The sequence below is a fragment of the Vombatus ursinus genome, unplaced genomic scaffold, assembly GCF_900497805.2.
Source record: "Vombatus ursinus unplaced genomic scaffold, bare-nosed wombat genome assembly UNPS02014798.1, whole genome shotgun sequence".
In the NCBI taxonomy this organism is placed as follows: domain Eukaryota; kingdom Metazoa; phylum Chordata; class Mammalia; order Diprotodontia; family Vombatidae; genus Vombatus; species Vombatus ursinus.
Window position 1 is genome coordinate 78,233,429 of NW_020954576.1, and position 22,467 is coordinate 78,255,895.

Consider the following 22,467-nt stretch of genomic DNA (forward strand, 5'->3'; position numbering starts at 1 on the left):
TGGCAACTGATTAGATGCGGGGGATGAAGGAAGGAGGATTAAAATATAACTTCAAGAATGTAAACATGTATGAGTAGAATAGGGGTGCCATATACAGAAAAAGGGGATTTTTTTTTGTGAAAGATAAAAAGATCAAAGATACATTTTACTATAGAAGAAACTCAGGCATGGAGAGAAAATTACTTGCCCAAGGTCACACTGGAAGTAACAGAGCTGGGATTCAAAAGCAGGACCTCTGGCTTTAATTCCAGGGCTCTTTCCATTATTTCATGTATATTCAATTACGTAGGGGAGCTTGAATGACTTTTGTCAGCATTTGCTTCTTGACAGTATTCTTCTCCTGAGGAATTGTACATAAAAGAGTAAACATTAGATCACCTACTATTTGAAAAAAAAGTTTATTAACGAATATTAAGTAGCTGCTAGATATAAAAAATGAGTTTAACCATCCACACTTGAAAAATGAAGTATGAAAAATGCATATTGCACAGGGCCCCAAGCTATACAAGCACCTGGTTGGGCAGTGTATTGTATTGGTCTATCAGAATGTGTGACTTGGGCAGAAAATGCACATGGATAATGAACTGGGCCTCAGCATTCTATAAGAGGAAGAGATTCCATCAGATTTCATTTGGGAAACTTGTATAACCCTTTTTGTAATCCTAAACTGTCAATTCCACAAAAGCCCAATTAATTCCAATATTTTTCAGGTGATGTTATGTGGCTTTAAATCACTGAATGCCACAATATCTGCAGAATTAGAACAAATAGCCAGGACAACAGAAAGATACATGGTAGGTATATGTAGGCTGCAGCCTATTATGATGAATTTCTCCTGAGAAGTGGTATAAAAGATATTATAGATGACATGTACAATGAAAAATGGTGGACCAGCAAGAATGAGAGATAACAGATGTTAGAGACTTCAGAACAAGAAGGTAAACGCAGAATACAAAGTAAAAGATAAATAACACTAGGTTCATGTCCTCAAGGATCTTACAATCTAGTAGGAGCAGATAACGCTTGTTTGCAGGTCAATATAATAAAAATTAGGATAAGTACATAATAGAAATATGGTGTGTTTGTTATGAGATCAGATATTAGAGGGGAATCTCTTTTTGAAAATGAGAAGAAATGCTTAACCTGCTTGAGGTGTGTAAATTTTAATGGGAGGACCAATCCAAATTTTGCGAAGGGGCAGACCTATAATCCTCAGCCTTTCCCAAAAACCGTCTCGGAGAGTAGCCATACCCGTGACCAGCCCTGGCCCAAGGCTTTATTCAAACGATTGTCCTCTATCGAATACTTTGCTCATAGTGAGTCCTAAGTATTTACTGGATGAATAAACCCTACGTTTTTCGTTTTATTTGATAAGAACCCTGGCTAGAGATAACAAGATATAGATAAAATGTGCTTGTCATCTTTTTGTCCAAGTACAAATATGGAAACTTTCAGGAATCAAGAAATGGGGAATTATCTTCTTCATACTTGGTAGGAGTTTGATGCTTATACTTATATTTCCATCACTCTTTTTGCTCTGAAAACGACACAGTAGAGTACTCAGGAAGCATCCAGCTTCAGACATTCACCAACCATGTAACCCTGGGCAAGTCTTTGCTTGCCTCAGTTTCCTCAACTGTAAAATGGGGCTAATAACGGCACCTACCTCCCTGGATGGTAGTGAGGATCAACAGATATTTGTCAAGCGCTTAGCACAGTGCCTCGCACATAGTAGGCACGCTATAAATTCATATTACTTTCCCCCTTTTTACAGAAATTTAGTGTTCAAGAAATCATCATTATTCGGGAGGCAGGAGAATTGAGGGGTATGTGTGCTGGCAGCTGGGGTAGAGAGAGGACAGCAGTCAGGACTCGGTGCTGCTGCTGCTGCTGCGACCGCGGCCGTCCTTGTAAACCTGCAACGCAGGTGGTATCACCACAGAAGAACGGTGTTCAGTTGGATGACCCCCAAAAAAAGCAGCTGCTGGGAATCTGGGTGCTCCCGAGGGAGGAGGCGATTGAAAAAAAATCTCGGCCATCGTAGGCTCTGATCGCCCGGCCGGCGCCGACTGCGGCGCGCAGGTCTTGCAGCAACTTCTACAGCCAGTGCTTGGGAGCCCTCTGCAAGCCGGAGGGGCCGGCCTTGGCTCACCCATCCTCCCGCCGCCTAACCTCCTCCGCGGCCGCCCCCCCCACCGAGTCCTCCCGTATCCCTGCATTCCGCGCTTTAGCTGCCGCAGCATCAACAAGCCTCCTTTCCCCCCGCTCCCTCCGTCCCCAGCCCAATCTGCCTCCTCAGCCCCCTCCCTCCCCGCCAGCTCGCGCACCCGTCACTCTCCGTGCCCTCCGCCCCGCAGCAGCGCGTGCCCAGGCTCCGTCCGCCCGCGCGCCCGCGGGCTTCGGACGCACTCGAGGCGGGCAGGGAGGGAGGGGGCGGAGGGGGAAAGGGTGGGGGGCGGGGTTGTGTGGCGGCTGCCGCCATGTTGGCTCCGGACTCCTCCGCGCCCGCCGCCGCCGGTGTGTGGGGCTGACTGGGAGGGGGGAGAGGGGGGAGAAGGAGGAGAAGCCCGAGTTGAGCGAGTCTCGGAGAAGGGGCGCGAGCGCGAGAGAAGGAAAAAGGGCGGGGGAGGAGGGGGAAAGGAAGGGAGTGGTCGGGAGCGAGCTCGCGCGGCGGCGGCGGCGGCGGCCTCAGCTCCCCGCCCCCCTCCTCACACCAGCAGCGGCGGCAGGGGCAGCGGCAGCGGCAGCGGCAGCGGCGGCCCCGGCCCCAACCTCTACCCCTCCTCCTCCACCTCCTTTTCCTTCTCCGCTTGAACCACCTCCCTTCCCCCCGGAGAAAGATGCCCTTAACTCTGGGGCGTGAAGAAGGGAGAGAAGCTGCTTCAGCAGCCGCCGCCTCGGTCCTCTGAATTCAGAAAAGCCTTCCCTCCTCGCACCATTCCTTCCTTCCTTCCTTCCTTCCTTCCGTCCGTCCGTCACTCCGTCTGTCCGCGCGTCAGTCGGGGGCCTTGGGAGCCTCGGAAACGGCCCCGAGGGGACAAGGAGGAGGAAGAAGAGGAGGCGGCGGCCAGCGGTGCCGGGGGTGGGGGGGAGCCGAGAGAGAACCAAGACCGCGACCTCGGCGCCCCTGCGGACAGTCGGCCTGACTGACAGCCATGGAGGGGGTTTGTCAGTGGGGTTAGTCAGCCCTCTGCCGTGGGAGCCGGGGGTGGATCGATCGCCACCCCGCTCCCTCTTCGCTCTCGCTCCAGCTCCACCAGCCCCCGAGGAGAAGTGGGGGCAGAAAAATGAAGAGTTTTATTGGGAACCTCACGGAAATAGGAATGACTGCAAAGCCTTAGGGGGGGCGGAAAGACGACTTTGGGAGGAAAAAGACTTAGCTGTGCTCTGTGGAGGGACTGCTCCAGAGACCTCCACCCCAGCCCCCCACCTTCGCCTCCGAAGAAATTGGCCACTGATGCATTATCCAAGTGTTGGTGGGGGGAATTTACAGCAGGATTTGGGGTTCCCCCTCCCTCTTGTTACACATTTTGCTTTCTTTCTACTTTTTTCTGTCCACCCCCCAAGAAGTGAATTGCTGATGCAAATCGAGCTTTATTCTTTAATGATGCAACGGGATTAATTTCAGGATTATGTTGCATGAGTTGAATTTTGAATGAAGGAGAAGAATTTTTTTAAAAAAGTGTTGGCTATTTGGTTGTTTACTTTGAATTATAATAATTATTATTTTGTTATTTAAATATAAAATTATATGTATACCCCTCCCCCAAATGCAGTAAATAAATAATATTTTTGGGGGGGCAACTTTTCCCCATTAAAAAATGTGTATGAAGGAGGTTGTCACCGTGTTGGGCTTTTAATTCAGCACCAGGACTGCACTGATAGTCATTTAAATCACTACTGGTTTCTTTAAAATAAAAAACAAAAACCAAATAAACAACCACCGTATGTTTAAAAGTTAGGTTCAAGTCATTAAAAATAGTACTAATAATTGAAAGGACGACCAACAAAAATTGAAGCAACCATGTCTGGAGAGGTGCGTTTGAGGCAGCTGGAGCAGTTTATTTTGGATGGGCCAGCTCAGACCAATGGGCAGTGCTTCAGTGTGGAGACATTGCTGGATATACTCATCTGCCTTTATGATGAATGTAATAATTCCCCGCTGAGAAGAGAGAAAAATATTGTTGAGTACCTGGAGTGGGGTAAGTCCGCTTGGATTTCTTTTACTAACTGATCATTTTTTAATGGGAGAATGATCTGATATCTTCAAAGGGTTTTTGTGAATGTGTTGTCTTCTCTGTAATTTGCAGGCATATGTATGTTTTATGCTTGGATTAAGAGATTAAAGATTAATTTAGTTCTTAGGGTTGGAAATTTTCTAGTTTGCTAAATGGTTTTTCAGGTGCGATTCAGTGCCATTAAATTGTCTTAATTTTAAGGCCTAGCCCATGTAGAGTTTACATTTCCAGGTCAGCAGGAAGAGATGATGGAAGAATTCTCAGAAGGCAAAAAATAACTCTTGTCCCAAAGGCCCTTGGTACATATTTTAGTGAAGTTCGTGGTAGATATGAAATTGAAAGTACTGATAGCAGTTGAAAAATTATCCTAAATATCTGATATATTTCAAATCATTGTAAAATTGGATTTGAAATAACTGCTTTAACATCAGGTCATCACTGCCCTACAGACTATCAGAGGATTTTAAATTGATCTGTGTGTAATAGAGTACATGAAATGAATAAAGGGAAGTATTTGTGTGTATTTTTTTTTTAAAACTCATTTTGATCGACATACCAACAGATTTTTAGAATTCTGTGATTGGAGTTGGGAAAGGATGCTTGGTAGCATCGTCTTGATTGAATTGGTTAGATTCTTCTTTATTCTTCTAAATATAGCTGTAACTAAGAAGATATTCACTTAGATGGAGAATGAGAACTAGTGTTTCATGTAACCTTTATGCTATAAAACTTACCACCTCATTTTGATCAAATTGTGCTTTTTAGTCTCCACATTAAAAATATTTTTCCCATTTAGAAAATGAGTAGTATGAGATCAATTAATTGTTCTTAAGTTGTAACAGACTACATTTGAAGGGTCTGTTATTAGAAAAATATTCAACATCTAGTTTTTTTAGCTACTTTAGCATCTGAAGAACACTGGATTGAAAACGTTTTTCATATTTTTAGAATACTGATAGTGTAATTGCTATTGAATTAGTAAAATTCACATTTCCATATATAAAGATTTAATTTCTAATAAGCCATGTTATAGCTTTCTTTTTAATTTGAAATGTTCTTAGTAATTATTACTTTTCTAGTTAAACAGTGATTGAGGTATGCTTGCGTTTAATAAGTTTCATGTTTTTTCTAGTTGTTTGGAAGTGGCCAACACCTTGATATGATGAAATAGGTTAAGTTAAATGTAGAAATGTGTGAAAGCTAATTCTATATAGTTATCTGGACTCTTTATTAATTGACATGTCAAGACTGACATCAATTGATAACTTTTTATATATTCACTTTCTTAGGTGTTTTGTTTAATGGTTATTTTACAAATTGAATAACTTTTAGAACATTTCTAATTTTTCTTTTTTATTTTGCTTAAGTTTGATAAAAGAGATTGAAGCTTGAATTAGAAAATAACGTGAAAAAGAAGTGAAAAATATGTAGGTATCATTGTAGAATGAGAAGTCATTTATGGGCCTAAAGGTCCTTTTATAAAGGTGATCTTTGAGCCTCTTAAGGTGTTTCCAAAGTGATGCTAACTTTCCCTTGTGATCTTGAGCAAGTTGTTTAATACCAGTATCTCTCTCTTCCCATCTGTAAAATTGAAAAAAAATTAATGACAAAGATCATCTTTAAAACTGTGATTAAAAAAATCAAAAGTAGTCGCTTAACTATTGCCTTATAATGATTAAAGTTCATATTCTATTTTAAATGTTTAAATTGAATATTAATGATGGCAAATCACACCACTTAGGATCATGCTGTTCTTTTATATTTTAGAAGAATTTTAATAGATTTTCTATTAAATATAGTTGATTTTATTTCATTTGTATATAAAATGGAATCATGTTTAAGAGAAAAGAAAATAATCATGTAATTTAAAATATTTCTAGTAAATACTGATGTCCAAAAAGTTGATAATTTTTTTCGATATAAAATGATTTTCAGTGGTGATCCTCACTTTTCCCCCTTTAAAAAAGAATCCCAGTCTCTTTGATATTATAGAAATGGATATTTTCTTTATGTTCTTGTGGTATGCTTTCTTGTATTTTGGAAGAGATGACCAGAATCCTTGGGAAAATTATTTTGTTAAACCTTCTTTTTTGGGCTAAATAGTGTTTTCTAAATATAAAGAAGGGGGAATTTTTGTTGTACACTTAACAAAGTTATAGAAAGGAGTCGAGGTGAGTTACTCATAGAAGACAGTGGTTGATAAAGTGAAAGAAGGCTCAGTACAGCATTATTACTATACTGTATTTTAGTTATTTAAGAACTTTGGAATTTTGAAATTACTGCTTTTCTGCTCTTTTATAATATGCATCTGTTGGTTGATTTATTTTGTAAATAGTGTAGATTTTGATGACTAGTAATAGCTAAGTTACTACATGCTAGGCATTGTGCAAAGTGCTGGGGCACCGAATATTTTCTAAATTGGCAGTTGTCCAGAATTTAATATTATATATTTTTGCTTACATTAAAGTGACAGATGGTAAAGTATTTAAAAATACCCTTCTTCATTAATTACTTGCTTTAATTTTTTTAGAATTTTCAAAGTGCGCTATAGGAAACCTGTAGTTTTAAAGTATGCTACACAGAGTACAAATATCTAGCATGTAATGCAAAATTATTGGTTATATGGGATGATGAAACAGCCTCACTTCAAATAGATCTTGTGTTTTTATGCAGATAACTGTACTACATATTATAACATTGTGGAAGCTAGATTATGAGTGAGAATAAGTAGAACCTTTAAAGAGTATGACCAGTATCTTGGCTTTGGCTCTCTCAAGTGCTATTTGGGTGGCACAGAGGAAAGAGTGCCAGCTTTGGAGTCATAGGATTGAGGTTCAAATTCTGCCTCTGATGCTTGTTGATCTTTCCGAACTTGGGCAAGTTATTTAACCTCACTAGAACTCTTCCATTATCAGTAAAATGAAGTGATTGAACTAGATGACTTGTCTACCACCTTTCAGATTTATATCTATAGTCTTGTTTTTACAACAACTGTGATGTTGGTATATTGATTATAGCAACCAGAACTGCCTGTGGGAAAGAGTAGAGTATTTCAAATACTGTATGTTGTTTCCCCTTAAACATTCATTACTGGTGTTGCTGATGACCTCAGGGAGGAAATTTAATATAGTTAGATTCTTGCTGCCTTGTTTGTTTATCTGAGTTTTGGTTTCTACAGAATTCTTAAGAATATATTTACAGTAATTATAGTTGTAGAAAAAGAAACAATTTTTATGCTATAAACTCATTTCTTTAAAGACTTACAATATTGCTTATCAATCTGTGAACACAGTACTTAGAAATGAAAAGTGGGAATTTGGGGGAATTCTTTACTGTTTTTTCCTACTATAAATGAGCTTAAGATACTAATATTTGATGAAACAAACATGTAAAACTACAGATAAGATTTATATTTCTGTAGCCTTGATTTTTTTCTTAATACTATATGTAATTTTCAAAGTAATAGGAATTTTCATTGTTGACATATAGAACACTAATGTGTTCTGTATCTTTTCTAGAATACTTTACATTTCACTTCTGCTGTTCCTAATCATTCTTAATTTTTAATTTTTTTTAGCAGACTTTACTAACCATTCTAGAGTTTTCAACTGATTTAGAATAAAGACAGAATTTATTTTCACTTAAGTTCTCAGTTAAGATTGTTAACAGGGAATCCAGAAGTGAGTTAAAACCCTTCCTCCCTTTTTAATAAGGAGCAAAACTTTTGCAGTATTTCCAATTAAATGCATATTTAAGAAAAAAATTATCAACTTCCTTATTTCTGTTGAGGGCATTAGTTTCTGTCATATATAATCCAATCAGCTGTTAAATTTTGTGATTGTTCAGCTACAGCATCTCTTGGTATCTGACCCCTTATCGCTCCACCTAGACAACTGCTCTAGTTCAGGTCTTCAGCACCTCTTCTGTGGACTGCTGCTTTCAGTTTCTTTCCCTATCCAATCCATCCAGCTCAGAGCTGCCAAAGTCATATTCCTGTAGATCTGGAGCTTAGGAAAAAAGACAAAACAAAAACCTTAGTGGCTCTCCAATGTCTCTGTGATAAAATGAAGACTACTTACCCTTGCCTTTAAATCCCTCCACAGTCTGACTTCCATTTACTTTACCAGCCTTATTTACTGCTTCCCTCTGAACTATGTTCTAGCCAAATGAGAGTACCTGAACTCAAAATTCTTTCTCCGGACTCCATGAATCCACTATACAAGTCATCTTTCAAGTCTGGAAAGTACTTCTTCTCATTTTCACCTCACAGAATCTTTATCTTTCCTACAAGGCTCAAATCAGGTATTACTTCCTTGGTGAAGCATTCCCTGATTGCAATAGGTATTAGTATTCTCTCCATGTTCAGTTTTCTTTGTATTATACTTACGTAATGTGGGTAAACTGGCTTGCTGGGACCATTCTTTGTTAGCATGTTCGTTACATAGTTCTAGTTGACTGCGTAGAGGCTTGGGGTAGCCTATTTCCTGGTAAGGAGTACTGGTTTGCATTATGCAGTGATTAAGAGTACCCTTAATCTAATTGGCTATTGAGCAGGAAGAGCTCAGGGCTTATACAAAAGCAAGTTGCTGGATTTGGGAGATTCTCTTTCTTTCTGGCTGTTAAGCATTATTTTCTATTTCATGCTGGTCCAAAAAGTCAGGTGGGGAACAGAGTAGATGCTCTTCACCCAGACTTCATGTGGCCCTGAACACAAGGCTGGCTGCCTCTTTTGTGTGTGTTTTTTCCTTTGATCTTAGGTGCACAAGTATCCCATGTTAGATGTGTCCTTGATTGATAATAATCTTACAGTTTTTGAAAAGTCCAAAGGTCTTGGGAGGTGGTACCTGCAGTATCCCTAGAAAAGAGGTTTTTAATCTTTTTTGTGTCATAGACCCCTTTGATAGTCTAGTGAAGCCTGTGTGGACCCCTTTTTAGAATGCTTTTAAATGCGTAAAATAAAATATATAGAATTGTAAAGAAAAACAAAGATTAGTGAGAATAAAGATGTGATTTTTTCCAGGTTCACAGCCCTTCTGAAAACTGTCCAAAGACACCTCCTCTCCCCTAGGTACCCCAGGTTAAGAACTTCTACCCTATAACATCAGTGGCTGATGACAGCAGAAGCATTTGTATCAGAAGCAGAGGGACACATCTGAGTACAGACATAGATATATAAAGACAATTAACCAAAGAAAGAGATACCTTCAGGAAATGTGACTCCCAGCATGGCAGAGCACAGTACCTTCTATGGACTCAAAAAAGGAGAAAATCTTAGGAGCTCAGCAGAGAGCTACAGCAAAGGAAGTGAGTAAGACCTCTGTGAGGGGAGAAAGGACTTCTATTATCAGAATTTGTGTTACTCGGCCACATGTGTTCCCTACATGTGTGCTTCACGTTATTATATTGTCTTCCCATCGACATATGTGTATTTGTGGTTGAGGATATACCCCATACTTTTCCAGGGACTGTTTTATGCCAGTTTGTTAAGGACAAACATACTGATGAGGACTCAAAAGCTATGCTCTTAGAAGTATAGCCATATAGGGTCTCGGGTTTAGTCAGATGCTCTCTGAGAGACCCAGTCCTCAAGTGTGAGTGCAAGTTTGGGATGTATTCTGTGGGTGGAAGCTGTACTTATTTGTGTATATATTGTGTCCTCCCAGTAGATGTAAGCTCCTTGAGGACAGAGATGGTTTTGTTTGTGTCTTTGTATCCCCACCACCCAGTATAGTGCTTTGTACGTAATGGGTACTTAATAAATATTTGTTGAATTATTATTGAATCGAATATTTAGAATGCTTCTTAAACACCTGTTTTAAAAAGAACATATGTAGCTAATCCTATGAGTATTTCTTGATTATTGTGAATTTGTATTTGATAGTGAATTTTATTTGATTATTTTATTTTTAAAAATAATTGTTACTGATACCTTTTTTTAACAACATGAAAATTTTTGTAGTATCCCTTCTCCTTCCCCTCCCAGTAAGCCACTCAATATAACAAATAATATTTTTTTTAAATTGGAAAAAAAGAGGAAAAGGAGAAAAAAACTAGCAAAACTGGTAAGTCAGAAAATATGTTCAATGTAGCACACTGGTGGACCAGACTGTAAAAGGGTGAAGGGGGGTGGGGTGGGGGAGGAAGGTCTCATATCTCTTCTTTGGAAGAGATGCTTACTTTTGTAATTTTGCAACATCTATTATTGATTGTTTTATGGTTTTTTACATTATTGTAGCCATTGTATATATTGTTTTCTTGTCTGCTTACTTCACTGCATCAGTTCACGTAGCTCTTTCCATGTTTCTCTGTATTCCTCATATTTGTCATTTCTTATAGCACAATAATATTCATTACATTCATGTACCACAATTTGTTTAGCCATTCCCCCAGTTGATGGGCATCTACTTTATTTCCATTTTTTTGCTACTACAAAAAGTGCTGCTATTTTGGTGTATATGGGGTATAAACCTAGTGGGATCCCTTAGTCAAAGGAAATGGACATTTTTTAGTCACCTTATTTGAGTAATTTCAAGTTATCTTGCTAAAAGGTTGTAGTGATTCATTGCTTCATCAGTGTATTAATTTGCTTATCCCTACAAATCCTCCTCCATCATTGACTAGTTCCGTCTTTTGTCTTATTTGCCACTTTGCAGGGTGTAAGGTGAAATGTCAGGGTTGTTTTGGTTTGCATTTCTTTTATAATTAGTGATTTGAAGTGGTTTTTTTTTTCATTTGGTATTAATAATATGCAGTCTTTTTTTTTTGAGAGTTCATATCCTTTGATCATTTACCTATTGGAGAATGGCTGTTGTGATAATAGATTTTATTTTGATTTTAATAGTTTTATTGTTGCCTTTTGTTTTTACTTTACAGACATTTCCTTTTAATTCTCCCATCCCCCTTGAATTCTTCTTGCAACAACAAAAAATTATTTAAGCAAAACAAACCCACAAGGCAACTGTGTCTGACAGCTACACGTCTGTAAAAGTTTCTCTTGTTACCTTGACTTACTACCCTTTTAAAAAAGTCATATTGATATCTTTCATTTTTACCTCATAGTCAGTTTTTAATATGTCCTTTCCCTCTAGAAAAGGAGGGCCACCCTTGTAACAAAGGAAGCAGTTAAATAAGACTAACTAATTGGATTTTGGACAGTGTATGCAATATTCTGTTCTTAACAGTTCTTCCTGCATCCCAGCTATCAAGAGGGAGGTGCTTCCTTGTTTCTTCTCCAGGGCCAGGTTTGGTAGGATCAACCCGAGTATTTCTGTTAGTCTAGGACCCCCTAGCCATTTTGTGGAACTCTGGGGTTGGTGGATTCCAGTACCTGGAGGTACTGGATAGTGGAGACTCTAATTAGCATGTGACTTATCTTTAAGAAGAAAACCTATTGATGCTTTTTTTTTGTCCCCCCCATCACTGTTACTATGCAGTGCCTTCTCCTTTTCCCTCTTCCTTGCAACAAAGAATTTAAGTAAAACAAATCTGTTGGTTATGTCTGATAACTGTATGCTTCATTCAGCACCTGTGATTTGCCACCTCTGATGTTTTTCTGTCAGTTCTTTGGAGTTAAGATTGGGCATTGTATTGGTAAGACTTCTGATGTCTCTCTGCATTGTTTTTCCTTATATTATTGTGGTCATTATGTAAAACGTTCTTTTAAATCTTTGTTCTGCATTTGTCTTATCTGTCTTAAGCAGGCAGTGAATCCAAGAGAAAGAGAGACTAAGAATGTTAGTCAGAGAGACTGTGAGACTAAGAAATTCCAAAATAGAATGACAGGGCAATTTTACTTTCAGGTTTGAGGGAATTCTGTTGCCTTTTGAGTGAAAGTGATGTGCTATTCTGTTAGAACACATTTTATCCCAGGTACTCTGGCACCCCAACTATGCTTCACCCTCTTCTGCTGCCCTACTGCTGCTACACTGTGGAAACTGGGCCTCAAGAAACCATGCCTGAGATGTGCTAAGCCATTGAACTTTGGAACTAATCCCTTGGGTCATGCTGTTCTGATTGATGAGACTTCAGAAGTCTTACCAATACAATGACCATATATCTAGCTGGTACCATATTCTGTACCATTTGTCACCTCTGGCATCTTTTAGGATGTAAGCTTGTTTAGAGTAGGAATTGTTTCATTCTTTGTGTTTATATTGGCAATGCCTATAGATAGTCAACATTTATTAAGCTCTTGTTATGTACTAGGTCCTGTGCTAAACTCTAAACAAAAACACTATTCTTGCCCTCAAGGAGCTCAATTTCTAATGAGGAAGAGAACATACAAACTAGATATACCCTGTGTTAATGGAACTAATCTCAGAGGGAGGGCTCTGGGTGTGGGGAATCAGAAAAGACCTCTTGTAAAAGGTAGGATTTGAAATTGAAGGAATTCTTGAGGGGGAGAAAGTGAGAAGGTGTGGCATTCCAGATAGGGCTGGTTGGGAGCAGGTAGGAGGCCAGTGAAAGACCTGGAATTGGGAGTCAGAAAATAGGCCACAGTCTCTGGATCATAGAGTTAAGTGGTAGAGAGTAAAATGTAAGAAGATTGGAAAGGTAGTAAAGAACCAGATGGTGAAGGGCTTAAAAAAAACCCCAGAGGACTTTATATTGCCAGGCAGATCTTAATAAATGCTTGTAGATTGGTTGATCTCCCTCTCATTCCTCTTGCCAGGCCACCACTCCTTTATATGTGTTGTCTCATAAAAGTGTTCATCATCATAATAAAAATAACTATTGCCATTAGTCTTCAAAGTCCTTGAAAATATACCAAGAAGTCTCCCTTTGATGTTATCCATCTAATTTCTCATACTTCTCTCATTGAACTTGGTTTTCTCAAGAACAAGCATTTTAGATACAGGAGGAAAAGCCCCCTAAGATAAAATTTTCATCCACTTTTTTTCTCTTTTATGTCAGTTTTGCAATCAGTCGATAAATATTAAGCACGTGAGGTGCCTGGCAGTTTACTTAGCACTAGAGATAGAGATAAAAGAAAAATAGTTCTTGCCCTCAGGGAACACACATTTAATAATAAAGACTAGCACTTAGTTATGTATGAAACACATAAAAACACATATACAGTAACCTTGGGGGCAAGGAGTAATAATTTGTGGAACTGGAAAGACCTCATGAAGAAATTGGTACTTGAGTTGAGACGTGAAGAAAACCAGTGACCCAGTAGGCACTGTGTAAATTAAATTGTTTTCTTGTGCCTTTTAGGAATGTAGTCTTTTGGAGCTAGAGGAGAATTTTCAGGATAATATAGTGATCAGCCCCACCTTGTTTTAGAGATGAGCCTTGAGTCTTGCCCAACTTAGTAAAATACCAGATAGTCTGGATTCAAACTAGGTCTTTTGACTCCAAATTCAGTCAGCTTTCCACCTTAACACACTGCCTCTCTCATCAAAATAACATGGTGGTATTTTTAGCATTAAAATGCTTACTTTAATAGATTTATAATATTGCATATTTGGAACTTTAATAGATTTATAATATTGTATATTTGGAAAGCATCATTTTCATTCAGCCTCCTCAGTTTACAGATGAGAAAACTGACACCTAAAGTAGAATAGGAAGTTAGTTGCTGAATTGGGACTCAAATTCCTGTATTCTGATTTTCAATGTAGTGGGGCTACTGAGGTCACTAGTATGAGACGCCATACCTTTTGAAAGAAAATGTTGGGAATGGGATGGAACTTTTAAAAGATATTTAATTGGTCTTGCTAATAGATCTAGATGAATCTAGATGATATTTATTTCTTTATAAAGCATTCTTCAGTCACCATCATTCTGTTCTTTAAAAATCAAAATAAGATGTGAAAAAGTGAGTAATAACAGTTTAAAAAATGTTTTATAATGCACCTGGATGAGATCAGTTATGTGGTCATTTAACTGTAGGAATTTTATTTTTAATTGTTTCATCTGAAAGATTTGATGAGTGTAAGAACGATATTCTTGTGAGTAATTTTGCTTTTTTGTAGCACTGCATCTTGATTAGGTTTACTTTTAGTTACCATGGATAGAATCCACATTTGGCACACTCTTGAGTCTTTCTGTTAAATCTTCCACATCTGAACTTCTGAATATTTTCTTGTGCAACTTAGTAAATTTCTGTTGTAATTAAGGAGCAAGACATATTGGTTTATAAAAAGTTTCAAATTCTATTGAGATGTGATCTTTTGAATAGGGTAATGTAGATAATATGTGTCTATATATGTATATATATTATATATACATTTTAAAAAATAAATTTTAATTGGATCTTTTTTTAACATCACCTCCAGTATCCCACCTCTCCCTCCTACCAGAGAGATATCCTATTATCACAAATAATATTTAAAAAAAGAAGAGACAAAAATGAGCGAAACTATTTAATATATCAAATAGTCTGAAAATACATGCAGTATTATTGTTTGTTGTTGGTCTTTTTAGGACCAATAATATCAGGAGGGTGATGTCTTGACTTGCAGGTGAAATTGGATTTAAATGAGGCAGAGCTGTGCAAAGTCATCAGCCTCATTCCCTCCTCCAGAATTATTGGAGTCCAGTGGCAAGACTTAGGTCAAGACTACTGGCCATTACCCTGGATGCAGTGGAGGACCTTGGCCTTTTTAAACTAAGGTCTTTCCCAGGTCTCAGTTTGACTGAAGCAATGCCCATTCAGTAATTAAAAGTTGGTAAGAATTGAGGCAAAAATGGCTTAGTTTACCTTCATAAAAGAATCATTCTGGGAGGGGAAGACCCTTAGAGTTTCTGGTCAGAACAGAAACAGTGGGCAGCATACCATACTCTTGGATCTCCCACTTCTGTAAAGGGATGGAGTGGGAAGAAATCTCATATCTTTTCTTTGGAGTTATGCATATTATTTGTAATTTTCTAACATTGACTGTTTATTGTTTTTGTGCTGGTTCTTTCCATTTACATTGTTTTTTATTGTTTTCTTGGTTCTCCTTGGGGTATGTCAGTCTAATAGTGAAATCTCTGGATCGAGGGTATGGATATTTTAGTCAGTTTATTTACAGAATTACAATTTGTTTTCCTAAATGATTGTACTGATTCATAGCTTTACCAACAATGTACTAATGTGCCTATCTTCCTACAACCATTCCAACTCTCCTAATATTTCTTAAAATTTAATTTATTACTAAGTACAATTGGAAAACACATTGATATATAGGGATAGGAACTAGACACATCCATATATGTCACGTCAAATTGTAGAAGCTATGCTTATTTTTAATTGCTTGATGCCAGAAGTGTCAAAATGCATTGAGTGAATATGAGCTTTGTATTTCCAATCAGCATACATTCCTGCACTCATTTATATATTCATTCAACAATATTTAATAGCAAGGTAGAAGGAATACTTGAGTTGGATAAAAACGTGGCACTGACATTTATTAGCTGTGTGACCCAGGAAAAGTCATTTAATCTCTGAACCTTAGTTTCCACATCTGCAAAATACTGGATAATACTTGTGCTGTATGTCTCACGGGTTTGTTTTTAAGGCCGATACGTTAACATTATACCTGAAGTGAGATACAAATGTAAGGAGTTACTGTTCATTTAAAAACATTTCTAAATAGTATAATAGAGAGCTTGACTTGTAGTCAGAAAGACTTGAATTCAAATCTTCTCTCAGGTACTTACTAGCTGTGTGACCTTGGGCAAGCCATGTAAATCTCTGACCTTCTCAGCTTCAGTTTTTGGAAAATGGGGATAATAATAACACTTATCTCCCAGAGTTGTAGGATAAAATGAGATAATATACGTAAAGCACTTTGCAGACCTTATAGTGTTATATATGTTAAGCACTGGGTGAAGTAAGATGCAAGGATAAATAAGCTCCCAGAGGGCAGAACTAGCAACAACAAATGGAAGCTGCCAAGAGGCCAGTTTGGGAAAACTTCCTAAATAGAGCTATTCAAAAGTGAAATGAGGCTGCCTTTAAAGCAGAAGTGAATGATCACTTCTTGGGTATGTGCTAGCAGGGATTCTCGTTCAGGAATGGTTTGGACTAGACTTCTTGTTCTGAGATTCTGTGATTGCTAGATTGAGACAGTTTTTCCCTTTTAAGGAACTTGTTAATCTTTTATTTTTCTGCAGAATCTAGCACGCTCTCATGCTAAGTTGACGATAAATTTTCTAAGAGTAAATGAATAACTTTAACCATCATTAACTAGTTCTGCAATATGGCATTATATTACATTATATTGTATTATATTTCTTTTAAAAATAGTAATAGCTGACATTTACAGTAGAAATCACTATAAAATTTGCAAAGCATTTTATTCCCCAGACACTTCCTACCTTTGGGTCAGTCTATCAGGATTGGAGAGAGCCTTATGTGGTCAAGTTATGTGGCTCAGACTTGGCAACTTATTATATGTGGAGGTGAGAGTGAGGTATTGAGATGATTCCAGGGATGTGAATGTAGGTGATTAGATGGGCAAAGGTGCTCTCAACAGAAAGTGGGATATTGGATTGGGGATGGAGGATGAACTTCTTTTCGGATAAATTCAGTTTCAGATGCTAATGGCAAATCTAAGCCGAGATGTCTAATAGGTATTTTGTGATATTGGACTGAAGCTTAGGAGAGAAATGAAGGCTAAATAGGCAGATCTGGTAATCTGCTTGTAGTTGAATCCTGTAAGCTGATGAATCCTTCTAGAGAAGTAGTATATAGAGAAACAGTCAGTCCATAGTCATTCTACAAGCATTTACTAAGCACTTAACTTTGTGAGAATACAAATACTAAGAGAAAGAAGTGGTCTCTGCCCCCAAGGAGCTTCCATACAAATGGACAAAGACCACATATAAAAGGGAGCTGGGGGTGGAAGTGAGTGAAAGGAAAGTGTTGATGTTAGAGAAAGTCCTGGAGAGCATTGAAGACTGGACTTGGGCCTCCTCCTTAAATGGGAGGTTTCGGTAAAAGGTAGCCAATCAGAAAATAAGTTCTCAGGGCAGAGGGTACTTCCAGGGTAAGAAATAGTCCAGGAATGGAGTGAGCTTCTAGGATAAAGAAGTTTCTATGGCATGGTAGAAAAAGTCCTGATAAGATAAATCAACAATTCATCCTGAAGTGGAATGAAGATTGATGGACTAACCAGCAGGAGAGTAGAGAAGGCAGCCCAGGACAGAGCCCTGCACAACATGCAGAACATGCACAGATTAGGAGTGGGAAATGAGTGATAGTAAATGGTAGAATGTCCAGATTGGTAAGAGGAGAACAGAGAACAATGTCATGAAGATATGAAGAGTGGGCCAGTAGTGTTAAGAAAAAAGAAATCTGTAGAGTTGTTAAGAAGGAGGACAATTGAGGAAAAGAAGTTCACTTAGAATGATATGGGGCATGAGGCAATCATCAATCACCATAACATCCACAAACAGAAGTATTCAGAATTCTTCAACATCTACAGGCAACTTGTTGTATTTAGAGCTTATCTAGAACCTTTTCCACAAATGTGGAAGAATTAAATGTTTAATACTTTCTAACAAGTGGTACTAGCAAGCACATTTCCTAATTTTTATTCTTTACCTAATGTTAATTCTCAGAAGATTGCTGAACAGATTTATCTCTATGGTTGCATTTATCAAGAAATCTTATGTGATCTTAATATGTCAAAGGTCAATGATTAATTGTATAGTAGGCAGGAGCAGTTAGGTGGTGAAGTGAATAGTGTTGAGCCTGGAGTCCAGAAGATCTCAGTTCAACCAGCCTCAAACTCTTAGTATCTGTGTGACCCTGGGCAAATTTTTTTGCCTCAGTTTCCCCAACTTTAAAATGGGGTTAGGACAGCTAGATGGTTCAGTGGATAGAGTGCTGGACCTTGAATCAGGAAAACCTGAGTTCAAATCCAGCTTCAGACACTTATTAGCTATGTGACCTTGGGCAAGTCACGTAAGCCTGTTTGCCTAAATTTCCTCATCTGTAAAATGAACTGGAGAAGGAAATGGCAAGCCACTCTATGCCAGCAAGTTTGGAAAACTCAACAATAGCCATTGAATTGGAAAAGATCAGTTTACACCCCAATCCTAAAGAAGAGCAATGCTTAGGAATGTTCAAATTACCAAACAATTGAGCTCATTTCACAGGCCAATAAGATTATGCTTAAGATTCTCCAAGTGAGGCTTCAGCAATATGTGAACCAAGAATTACTAGAAGAGCAGGCTGGTTTTTGAAGAAGCAGAAGAAGGAGAGACTAAATGGACAATATTTGCTAGATTATGGAGAAAGCAAGGGAGTTCCAAAAAACGTTTACTTCCGCTTCATTGACTACACTAAAACCGTTGACTGTGTGGATCACAATAAAATGTGACAAGTTCTCGAAGAAATGAAAGTACCAGATCATCTTACTCTCCTGAGGAACCTATATTCAGGCCAAGAAGCAATAGTGATAGGACCAAAGGTAGAACAGCTGATTGGTGTAAGATTGGAAAAGGAGTATGACAAGGCTGTGTATTGTCACTTTATTTATTTAAGTTATGTCCAGAGTATGTCATGAGAAATGCGAGGCTGGATGAATCAAAAGCCAGAATTAAAGTTGCCAGGAGAAATATCAACAACCTTAGATGTGTAGGTGATAACCACTCTGAAGGCAGAAATTGAAGAGAAATTAAGAAGTCCCTTGATAAGGGTGAAAGAGGAGACTATTGGGGCAGCTAGGTGGTGCAATGGATAGAGCACCGGTCCTGAAGTCAGTAGTACCTGAGTTCAAATCCTGCTGCAGACCAAATACTTGACACTTTCTTACATGTATGACCCTGGGCAAGTCACTTCATCCCAATTGCCTAAAAATTAAAAAAAAATAAATGAATTTAAAAATAAAGAGGAGAGTGTAAAAGTTGGCTTGAAGCTTAACATAAAAAAAACCCAAACAAATCACCTAAAATCTTGACAATTGGTCCCATCACTTCCTGGCAAATCGAGGGAGAAGAAATAGAAACAGTGTCAGGTTTTATATTCTTGGGCTCAAAGATCACTGCAGATGGCTGTAGTCCAACCATGAAATTAAAAAATTGCTTGCTTCTTGGAAGGAAAGTTGTGTCAAATCTGGACAGCATACTAAAAAGCAGAGATATCACCTTGCTGACAAAGATATATGTATAGTCAAAGCTGTGGTTTTTTCAATAGCAATGCATGACTGTGAGAATTGGATTGTAAGGAAAGCTGAGTGCTGTAGAATTGATAATTTTGAATTGTAGTGCTGGAGAAGACTTTTCAGGGTCCCTTGGACACCAAGGAGATCACATCAGTCAATACTTAAAGAAATTAACTAAGGCTATTCACTGAAGGTCTAATACTGAATCTGAAGCTTAAATACTTTGACCACATAATCAGAAGACAAGACTCATTGGAAAAGACCCTGATGTTGGGAAAGATTTGAAGTCAAAAGGAAAAGGGACAGCAGAGGATGAGATAGCTAGATAATGTCATGGAGACAATGAACATGTGCTTGGATAGACTTTGGGAGATAGTTGAGGATAGAAGGACCTGGCATACTATTCGTCCATGAAGTCAGGAACAATGGGACACTACTAAATGACTGAACAACAACAAAAAATGGGGATGTTAGAAATAGCACTTATCTCCCAGTGTTTGTTGTGAGGACCAAATGAGATAATAATCCTAAAGCACATAGCAATGTGCCTAGTGCATAGTAAATACCATATAAATGTTAGCTATTAGCTATCTTCATCATTATAAGTAGTCTTCAGCATGTTTTCAATGATGACAATAACCTGTTTGTGAGATGCAGCATAATATATATTAGTCAGGAAATAATTGGGAATGGAGGTGGCTAGTCATATAGTATGAGCTAAGGATAAGGATAATCAATAACTAGATCAGGTGCTATACTGGTATATGCCCAAATGCAAAGAAACTTAGAGGAAGGCTTTCTGTACTTTGAGTAGATCTGTGAAGATGGGCCCTCTTAGCCTCAGGCGCTGATTACTGTGATAGTTTGCTGCTGGGTCTGCCTGCCTCAAGTCTCTGCCCACTCCAGTTCATTCTCCACTCAGCCACTAAATTAATTTTCTTAAAACATAGGTCTGATCATGTCAGTCCTCTACTCAATAAACTCTAGTGACTTTCTTTTGCCTTCAGGATCAAATACAAAATACTGTGTTTGGCATTCAAAACCCTTCCTATTTTTTCCAGTCTTTTTGCACTTTACTCCCCACCATGTAATCTTCAATCCAGTGACACTGGCCTCCTGACATTTCCATGAACAAGTTACTTTATTTCTTGGCTCTGGGTGTTTTCTCTGGCTTGTCCCTCATGCCTGGAATGCTCTCCTTTCTCTGTTCCAACTGTTCACCTCCTTGACTTCCTTTAACTCCCAACTAAAATCCTAGCTTCTACAGAAAGCCTTTCCTATCTCTCTTAATTCCAGTGCTTTCTCTCTTAATTTTAAAATTTCCAGTTTATCCTGTATAGTTTTCTTTCTTTCTCTCTCTCGCCCTCCTTCCCCCCCCATACTTATTTTCATGTTGTCTCTATTAGATTGTAAGCTCCTTAAGGGCAGGGACCGTCTTTTGCCTCTTCATGTATCCCCAGTGCTTATCCTGGTGCCAGTTGCATAGTAGGTACCTAATAAATGTTTAGTGACTGATTGTTTGGTTAAGAATCATATGGGATAAGAAGCAGTGGATAAGTTTTGATTTGAGCTGATGAAGGGGCAGTACCTATATGATTGAGGTCACAAGTCCCAGTAAGTATTAAAGTATAAGAGTAAACAAATATTACATGATTGGATATATGTTTGGGAGAATCTTAATATAGATTTGTAGAAGTGAATTGTACTTCAGCTATAGTGAGGGGAATCATTGATAATTATAGTAAATATAGAAAAAGTCAAAATTTTTGAGCTTCTTTTATGGATAGGAAAAATTGAAGCCCAGAATTGTTGAAGATTAGTGCAAGAATTGGGATTAAAATCCAGGCTTTTTGACTCCCAGCTTCATGTTTCTTATTTCCATTGTATCATATTGCATTAAATATAATACTATAAGTAGATAGAAGATTTTCTTTTTTGTGGTGTTTATTTTAAAATAAAATAATAATCAGAATAGCAGTGTATGTAAAGCATTTGTAAAAGGTTATGTGGTGTAGTAAAAAGAGTTCTTAGCTGGTGATATGTTGCTACCTATCCATGCTTATCACATGTCCCTTCATTGCCTTTTGGGTGACCTACAACTTTAATTTTTAAGACAGTTTGGTCTTCTATGAATTACAGCCATATAACATCACCAGAAGACTTTTTGTTAAAAGAAGAAATGGGTCTTGTTTCAGAGAGAAACTTGGGATTATTAAAAGCACTGTCTAATTTCTTAAAGGTGATGCAGCTTACTGTTTTCCAATTACAGTCCCAGATCAGAATATAAGTACTGATGAACTAACCATATAGATTGTCTGGCTGCATAATAGAGTTCATACAGGGTCAATACAGGATAATTGGGCTGAAATCTTTTGTATAACTTGGAATATAATTTTAGGAGGCTTTTCAGTGTTCTGGGTTTTGATGCAATCAGCACAGTATCATCCATAAACCTCTTGAATACCTTTGTCTATAGGGAATCTTTTTTCTGTTTGGACTCCGCGTTGAGGATTCTCTACAACAGTGGTTATCACTTTTGTCAAACATATGTCTCCCTGTGTTAATTTTTGATTGATAATAACAATATAATATTACATATTATATATAATAATAACAATAAGGGGATCATCAAACTAAGATATAACTAGGAATTTTGGATATGTTGTAGAGTGGATTTTTGTTTAGGTGAAGGTCAATATGGTCTTTGAGGTCTCTAACAAATCTGAAGCTCTGTGATAAGACCTTCAGCCCTGAAATCTGCATATTATACATATTTGTATGTAACTTTACTAAGAGTCTCAGTAAACCAAAAATCTTTGGTTTAATGGGTTAATGAATGTATAATTTAACATAACAATAATTTAAGCCTTTTAATAGAAAATGCTGATATATTGTTGGCTTTCAGTGACCTAAGTTTAGATAGAACCTGGTACAGTGGAGAAAGAAGACTAGATTTGGAGTTGAGTGACCTAAGTTCAAATCTCACCTCTGATACTTGAAAATCTACTGGGTTGCTGTGAGGATCAAATGAGATATCATGCATGTCTAACAATAATTACTGCTGCCTTGCCCAGCCAAGGGCAAGGATTAGAGCACTAACCCTTTTCGTTCTCTACTAAGAAACTCCAGTT

General features: G+C 38.0%; 1 protein-coding gene across 2 annotated transcripts in view; it reads left to right on the top strand.

Moving 5' to 3' along the window:
- The first annotated feature begins 3,746 nt into the window (after nt 1–3,746).
- Nucleotides 3,747–22,467, top strand: part of LOC114049604 (serine/threonine-protein kinase MRCK alpha) — a 410,500-nt gene continuing 391,779 nt past the window's right edge. The window contains exon 1 of one of the 2 annotated variants that reach the window (XM_027870863.1): nt 3,747–4,202. In XM_027870863.1, coding sequence (XP_027726664.1) covers nt 4,025–4,202 — 178 coding nt within the window. In that variant the 5' untranslated portion in view covers nt 3,747–4,024. The remainder of the gene's footprint in view (nt 4,203–22,467) is intronic. The other variant, XM_027870864.1, reaches the window with a different exon arrangement.